Below are 8255 nucleotides of genomic sequence, written 5' to 3'. Positions count from 1 at the left end.
TGGGTGCCCGGTGCACGAAACTCGTGCATGGGGGGAGTGTGTGGGGGGAGAGGGTCCCTCAGCCCAGCCTGCCCCCTCTCACATACTGGGAGCCCTCAGGCGTTGACCCCCATCACCCTCCAATCGCAGAATCAGCCCCTTGACCAGGCCTGATGCCTCTAACAGAGGCGTCAGGCCTGGGCAAGGGGCTGATCCTGCGATTGGAGGGTGATGGGGGTCAACGCCTGAGGGCTCCCAGTATGTGAGAGGGGGCAGGCTGGGTTGAGGGACACTCCCCCCGCAACACACACACCCAGTGCACGAATTTCGTGCACCGGGCCCCTAGTATAGGAATAATAGAATCAACATTTTATTGACGGTTGCAAGAGAAACAAGTTCACTTAAACATTAAAAAACATTTTTTAAAATTTGTTTCAAGCCCTAGACAGTTTGGCTCAGTGGATAGAGCATCGGCCTGCAGAAGGAGGGGTCCCAGGTTTGATTCTGGCCAAGGCCGCATGCCTGGGTTGCGGGCTCGATCCCCAGTCGGGACGTGCAGGAGGCAGCCAATCAATGCTTCTCTCTCATCATTGATGTTTCTATCTCTCTCTCCCTCTTCCTTCCTCTCTGAAATCAATAAAGAAATATATTTAAAAAAAGAAAATTTGTTTCAAATACTACACCAGCAATAAGACACTTTGCTATTTGTAGATATTAATATGTTGCACTTTTAAAACTATATAAAAACAAAGAAGTAAAATTATGCAGTATTTTTAAGCACGTTTTGTTGTTAAAAACACTAAATCCTAGCTATTTTACCCTTTCAAGTAATTCTGAATAGGTAAGTTCTCTAGATCAGTTTTCATCATGTTGGATGAAAAGCTGACCGAAATTTATTACACAATTTTCTATCTTAAAAGGAAGAAATTATACCTATTGAGAACACTGTAAAAACTGCTCTACAAGACTGTACAAGACATTCCCTCGGAGCATGCATTATTGTCATACTTGTTGATTTCAATACTTAGAGTGTCCAATAAACTAGCCTCTTTGATCCTTTGCTTCCTTATCTCCAGTGGTCAACACCTCCAAGACTTTACCCACTTTCATGGACACTCTCCAAATTGTCCTCCAAAAGAGCCAATTTTTTTTTTTTGTTATCACCCAAGGATATATTTTAATTGATTTGATTTTTAGAAGAGAGGAAAGGGGAGAGAGAAACATCGACTGGTTGTCTCTTGTATGCACCCGGACTACTTAGGTATGTGCCCTGATCAGGAATCAAACCTGTGACCTTCCGGTGCATGGGACAATGCTCCAAACAACTGAGCCATCTGTCCAGGGCCAAAAGAGCCATTGTCTCACCACAACCTCAAAGTCTTCTGAAAATCTAATTTTCTATGCTTCAACCTCATACTCTCTTGACCACTCATAGTTTTACAGTTTTTTCCTCCCATTTTCCTCTCTATCCAAGCTAGATTCCAAGGGTCAACAATTGAGTCGTTTTCTTAATTCTCTTGCCACACTGCCCTTTATTCTTTCCTCTGGTAAAACATTTCTCCACAATCTTCCCATGTTTCTCAAGACAACTCTCTCTGCTCTTCTCCCCATCTTCTCTAGACAACCTTCTTGCTCTTTCTCAACAAGCAAACCTACTATATTGAGAAAACAGGAGTCATCAGGTAGCAAAGCCCTCAGCTCTTGTCACTGAACCTTAAACTAACTGCATACCTTTCCCCTTTCCCTCTGGCTAATATGGAGGTGTACATACTCATATCTAAAGCTTTGGATCTCTTTCTCACCCATTCCTAGGAATTTTGCTCACCTCCTTATCTCCTCATCTTCAACCTCTTTCTTTGGGTTTTTTCCCATCAGCATTTAAACATACTTAAATTAATCCCATGTTCAAAACAAAAACAAAGCAATACAAAAGTCCTCTTTGACCCCAAATTCACCTGCTGTTACTACTACTACTGTATATATTTTTATCCTCCTTCTTCTAGTCAAATTTCTTGAATCATGTAAAATGGATGACTTTACTTCTTCAACATACTCTAAATTCCTTGCCCCCTGGATATCTCCATCTAACTATCTCGATTCAATTTATTCCTAAATAAAATTCTTACTCTTCTCAAATATGCTCTTCCTATGTGATGCCTATATAATTAATGAATACCAGTATTAAACCAGTTTCCTAAGCTAACTATGTTATCTTTTCACTTTTCCTTCTCCTCCATCCCCTTTATCCAATTAATCATTAAATTGTGTCCCAATCTCTAATTTATCCACATTTCTCTAGCTCCTCTGCCACTAACCTTGGTAAGAACACCATCATATCTTTCCTGATTACTGTGGCTTCTCTGAGGTGCCTACCATCAATCTTGATCCTCTTCAATTCATTCCTCAGTGACAGCTTATAAAACACAATCTAATTGTCACTATTCTTTAAAATATTTCCTTGGTTTCCCCTTGTTACAGGATAAATCTCCCTAAATTATTACCATGAGTTACCCATTGCTTACTTTCTAATATCCATTCTTTCTTCACTTTCTCTCACATGCTCTGTTCCAGCAATACCTGCATATGCTATGCTCCTTCGCCTTGGGGCTCAGGCATATGGTGTCCCTGCCTGGACTTTGTCTTTGCCTTTACCTCCTCCAGGAAACTTTCTCAACACCTACAAACAGATCAGGAATTCTATATATAATTGTCTGTTCTTCTTCATGTTATAACCGCCTGTTTTAGCTATCTTGTTCAGTATCCATAACTGATATATTGTTCATAATTATGTCTCCAGTTCCTAGAACAATTCTTAGCACATAGTGAACAACTAATAAATATTTGCTGAATGAGTGAATAAATTTACCTCACATTGTAGTAAGAATTAAAGTAACATGGAGAAAGCAATTGGCATGATGTCTAATTCATAGTAAGCACTAAATATATTTGCCACCAAAGTTTAAATATAGCTGTGTTATAATAAATTTGATTAAATTATGCTGGGCAAGATGGCTCAATGTATAGATTATGTGTTAAATTATTAACGCATAATGGTCTTTTATTATTAATACAATGGTATTAGAGATACCATTAGAGAATGGAGTATAGCCAGATAAAAGATTGAAACCTAGGAATGCTATCTTTGACAGTCATTTCTCTATTACTTTTGGGTTGTACAAACAAAAACATATAATCCAAACCAAACAAAAAGCTGAAGGTCTAGTCTAGCAATGAGGAAATCTTTCCAAAGGTAGTTTTGTTTTTTTAGTTTGGGTAAAGACCACTTGACTTAAGTCAAGATACTCAGTTTGTCTCTACTGTACCAAAACCACAGATATTCCACCTTCCCTCTTGCTTTTCCTCAGAGGTAGTTGGGTGGGTTTTCCCTAAACATATCAAAATATAACAAAAACAATAAGCCTCAGAATAACTGAGAATGCAATGTGGCCTGATCTACTTTTTAGATAAAATACTAAAAATTTTGTAAACTCCATGTTTAATTCTTTGCAGTAATTCTAAAATCATGAACCTCGGTATTCAGGTTCACTGACAGGGATAATACAGTATATCTGTCCTTTTACTTATATTAGTAAAAAGTAGAAGCTTTAAATTGAAGTCACTCATTTTATTATTTATAATAAAAATTACTTTTTTTGGGGAGAGCTAATGAGAACACCTAAATGAAATAGGTCAAAAAAGTAGTCCACTGCATCTTTATCAATGTGAACTAAAGCAATTTTTTTGAGCTTTTTAATCTTCATCCAAGGACATGCTGGGAGGGAGGGAGGGAGGGAGGGAGAGAAGGGTGGGGAGGACGGAGGAAGAGAGAGGGGCATCAATGTGAGAGGAAACGGCAATTGGCTGCCTTCTGTACACTCCTCAACCAGGGATCAAACCCACAACCCAGGCGTGTGGCCTGTCCAGCAATCTAACCTTCCTGGCAACCTTTCAGCACACGTGACAATGCTCAATCACCTGAGCCACTCCAGCTGGACTCAACTAAAGTTGACAGTCCTTTTAAAAATTATAAGAGTTTAATCAAAATACTTAACCTACTCTTAAAAATAGCAATTTACTTAGTATTATTTTTATACTATTGAAAGTCATATTAAAATCCAAGTTGGATTTATTACTTCTGCTAACACTCTGACTAAATAATGTGACTTTTCTAGCAGCTTGAATTAGGCCCAAATGTGATTGCTATCAAAAGCTAGATATGAAATCCTCATTTGGGGAGATGACTGTAGTATAACCTACAATTTAATTTCAATAAAAACATTAAAGTCAGTAGAAAAAAATAATAAGTTTGGCTCTTTTGTCTTCTTCACTTTATTCTTCAGTAGTCTATCAATTTCAATCCTATAGTAATTCACACATTCAATCAGCAAGGACTATTTCAGGTAAGAGTCCTTTAAGTAAGGCCATACTTGGTGTCAATTACATATAGACCTTGCCATTAGATAGCTAAGTGAAAGTAAGCAACAAAATAAAAAGAGGGCTTCTTCAATGAGAAATTTAGTTTTTATAAACGCAAAGTATAATAAAAGTATAATAAAATTCTGCCGAAACTGGTTTGGCTCAGTGGATAGATCATCAGCCTGCGGACTGAAGGGTCCCGGGTTCGATTCCGGTCAAGGGCATGTACCTGGGTTGCGGGCATATCCCCAGTGGGGGATGTGCAGGAGGCAGCTGATCGATGTTTCTCTGTCATCGATGTTTCTAACTCTCTATCTCTCTCCCTTCCTCTCTGTAGAAAATCAATAAAATATATTAAAAAAAAAAAAAGTATAATAAAATTCTAACTAACAACCAGGATCCTATAAATCATCTAATGTAATACCTCTAAAAATGAGTCTTCATAAAAAACAATTATGTATTTAAGTCACAATTTACAAAAATACCTACTCAAAACCCAAAAGAGAAAAAAAATGTATTTATGTATACTATCCTGAAATACATAAATGGGGAAATATAAAAGGACAAAAATTATGAACGTATTGCAGAAAATAGAATTTTCTTACCCAAAGATGATTTTACAATTGATTTAATTCCTGCATAAACCAATGATCCTTTGTTGCCTGGAGATTTCTGGTCCATATCTTCTGTATACTGCTTCATGAGTATTTAAATGCATAGGAAATACTAGTAATAATACATAATAAAATATCTCAAAGCTAAATTTATTTTGATTTGAAGCCAATTCATAATAGGCGTCAGTGAAAGCAAGGTGATTCTACTCTATTATGGAGTTATTCTTTCTTCCTCCTACACAATCTGCAAAGCAGTATTTCAAGTTCTACAACTTTAAACAATTTTAGTTTGTAATTTTAGCATTATATAACTTGTATTTGCATATAAAACATTCAGTATATTTATAGACTGACCTTTCAATAAACTTCAAGAACATTTCTACCTGATTCATCTCAAAATTCATAACACAAAGGATATAGTGCAGAGTATACCAGAGTGACTTGAGCTGTGGATCTTCATTTCCAGCTAAAATATGGTTTCTCCACACTTGTTCTGTATCAAGTCCGTACCTTGATAAAGCCCGAAGGCGCATCTTCGTTGCTATATCTTTTTCTAAAGAATTAGCATTTTCTTCTTCTGTACATTCATACAAATGACGACCACAAGCCCACATTAAAGATGTAATTGGGCTCCAGGCAAGAGATATCCTTTCAAAAACAGTGAAGTCAGACATTGTTCGGTTGGGAGTTACAACTATCATTCGATTTTGACTTGTCGGATGCCAAGCAAAGGAAGCAATGTAATTGTCACAAGGTTGCACACTTCTTTCAATTATTGTGGGTTCAGTTTCATCCCCAATTGGAGTGGGTGTGTGTTGCATATCATATAATCTAATAATATTACTATCCCTTGTTAAAGTGGCAAGCAGACCAGTCCTAGTTGGACACCATGCAACTTTTGTTAAGGGTTTTGGTTGCTCAGTCAGAGTCAAAACTGGCTTCTCAAATTTCCTAAGATCCCATATTGCAACCTGACCTTCATAGAAGGAAGCAACACGATCATGGAAGTATGGGTCTACTGTCACCCCCTGAACAGCTTTTGTATTTACAAACATCTTTTGGCTTGTATTCCGAAGATCAAATATGGCTAGGTTACGATGCATACCAGCAAGGAGAAGTTTCTGGTCCCGTGGAAGCCAACAAAGAGAGAGACAAGCATCATTCTGTCCTAATTCATAAAGTGGTTTTGTTACTAATAATGTTGTTTCAGTTTCACCTGCTGAAAGTCTCACTTTCTCCATGGGGACTATATCAGGAGTATATTTGCTGCAGATATCCCAAATCAGCACTGAAAAATCAGCTCTATGTTTATCTAGACCAGCAGCAAGCCAGTTACTATCCAATGGATTCCATGCAAGAGTATTGCATTGTCGTGCATGTTTTGGAACAAATTCTTTTCCTATCAAATCTCTGAACTTTGAGTTGTGATCTTGACCAAGACTTGTAAGTACAACTCGACCATTTGCTTGTCCAACTGCTAGGAGACATTCAGGATCATAATTAAGATACCAAGCAACACATTTCATATAGGGTGTATCTGAATTTATTGATAGCAAAGTAGCCGCAGAGTCTTCAGATAAACGTAAAGATCCAGCTTTGAGTTCCGAATTCACAGTAGATTCCACATGATAAAGGCTCAGTTCTGAGTCACATACAACAAATCTATCAACCTGGTGTGGTGCCCACAATATATCAGGTTTGGTACCGCTCATGTTTATTGATGTGCTCAAAGTGTCCAGTCAGGTCCATTCACTGAATATCTGTTTGAAAATGAAAAGTTTAAAATGTTAACAAAATATAATTCTAAGTTGAAAAAACTATTCAGAAAGTCAGGAAATACAGTACTCTGTTTTTCAATGTATATATATTTCTTCTATCTGCTATGAATCCAAGATAATATTTCATGATAAAAAGTGGGGGGAACTTCCTCCAATAAGATGACTGGTAAAAATCTGAGCACTCCATTCTGGCTTTATTTCCCCCAAGATCAATTATCTTAATTTCTCTGTTACTAGTACCTTCAATTTAACCTCAGGGTTAAAATGACTTCAGTGTGGTGAGAACATTAATAAGTATCATCTAGTTGAAGGGGGTCACATTTTAAGGAGTTATAAATCATGTTTAGATCAGTACTATCCATTTGTACTTTCTGCAATGATAGAAATGTTCTAAGTCTGCACTGTTCAATATGGTAGCTACTAGCTACATGTGAGCCACTGAGCCTAAGAAATATGACTAGTAAAAATTTTAAATTTTATTTAATTTTAATTAATCTATATATATATAAAAGCCTAAGCAACCAGTCGACTGGCCAGTAATGGGGCAGTGACCACCATGGGGCAGACGCTCAACGGAAGGAGCAGAAACCATAGGCATGGAAACATGGAACAGACTGATGAATCTCAGAGGGGAAGGGGGAGGGGGAGGGCGGGGAGAGATTAAACAAAGATCTTATGCATTATGTATACTAAAGGCCGAGTGCACTGATTCGTGCACCAGTGGGGTCCCTAGGCCTCCCTTCCTCCCTCCCTCCCTCCCCCTCTAAAAATCAATAAACTATTCTCTTTTTATCTTTTAATGTATTTTTACTGATTTCAGAGAGAAAGGAAGAGGTAGAGATAGAAACATCAATGATGACAGAGAATCATTGATCAGCTGCCTCCTGCAGGCCCCCTCCTGGGGACTGAGCCCGCAACCCAGGCATGTGCCCTTGACCGGAATTGAACCCGGGGCCCTTCAGTCCACAGGCTGATACTCTGTCCACTGAGCCAACTGACTAGGGCTAAACTATTCTTAAAAAATTAAAAAATACTTGACTATGTTTTACCTAAAATCATCCTGTTTATGACCAATAGTACACAAATTGCACTTTGGGAAACTGAATTAAGTAATCACTAGAGGCATTTTCAGTTTTCATTTCTATAAACTTTATCAAAATGAGATTTTTTAAAAAATATTCTAGTATCTTAAGCACAAACTAAAAATAGCTATGTTAAAATAATAGTTTAGTAATAAAAACTACTTACAAAACTATAAATGTCTGTTTCTAAACAAATCTGGCTAGAGCAAATTATAGTCTGGATTAAAAATGAAGAAAGATACTTACAATCTTCATGACAACTGGTATGGTTACATTCATGTCAGTTCTTAAAGGGTGAAGCTACGGTTCATTCATATCTCTAGATATAGAGCCTGGCACAGACTCCTAATAAAGATATACTAAATAAATTCAACTCAAACATACTT

The 8255-nt window shown here is 37.4% G+C and overlaps 1 protein-coding gene across 3 annotated transcripts in view; it reads right to left on the bottom strand.

The window, feature by feature from the left end:
• Nucleotides 1-8255, bottom strand: part of MIOS (missing oocyte, meiosis regulator, homolog (Drosophila)) — a 37132-nt gene that overhangs the window by 23329 nt on the left and 5548 nt on the right. For all 3 annotated transcript variants that reach the window (XM_006779250.2, XM_015558333.1, XM_015558332.1), the window contains exons 2-3: nt 5428-6769; nt 5001-5099 (exon numbers count right to left, since the gene is read on the bottom strand). In XM_006779250.2, the coding sequence (XP_006779313.1) occupies nt 5001-5099; nt 5428-6721 (1393 nt within the window). In that variant the 5' untranslated portion in view covers nt 6722-6769. The remainder of the gene's footprint in view (nt 1-5000; nt 5100-5427; nt 6770-8255) is intronic.

Source organism: Myotis davidii, unplaced genomic scaffold (assembly GCF_000327345.1).
Source record: "Myotis davidii unplaced genomic scaffold, ASM32734v1 scaffold187, whole genome shotgun sequence".
Taxonomy (NCBI): Eukaryota; Metazoa; Chordata; class Mammalia; order Chiroptera; family Vespertilionidae; genus Myotis; species Myotis davidii.
Note: the sequence above shows the minus strand (reverse complement) of the source record. Positions and strands in the feature narration are given on the sequence as shown.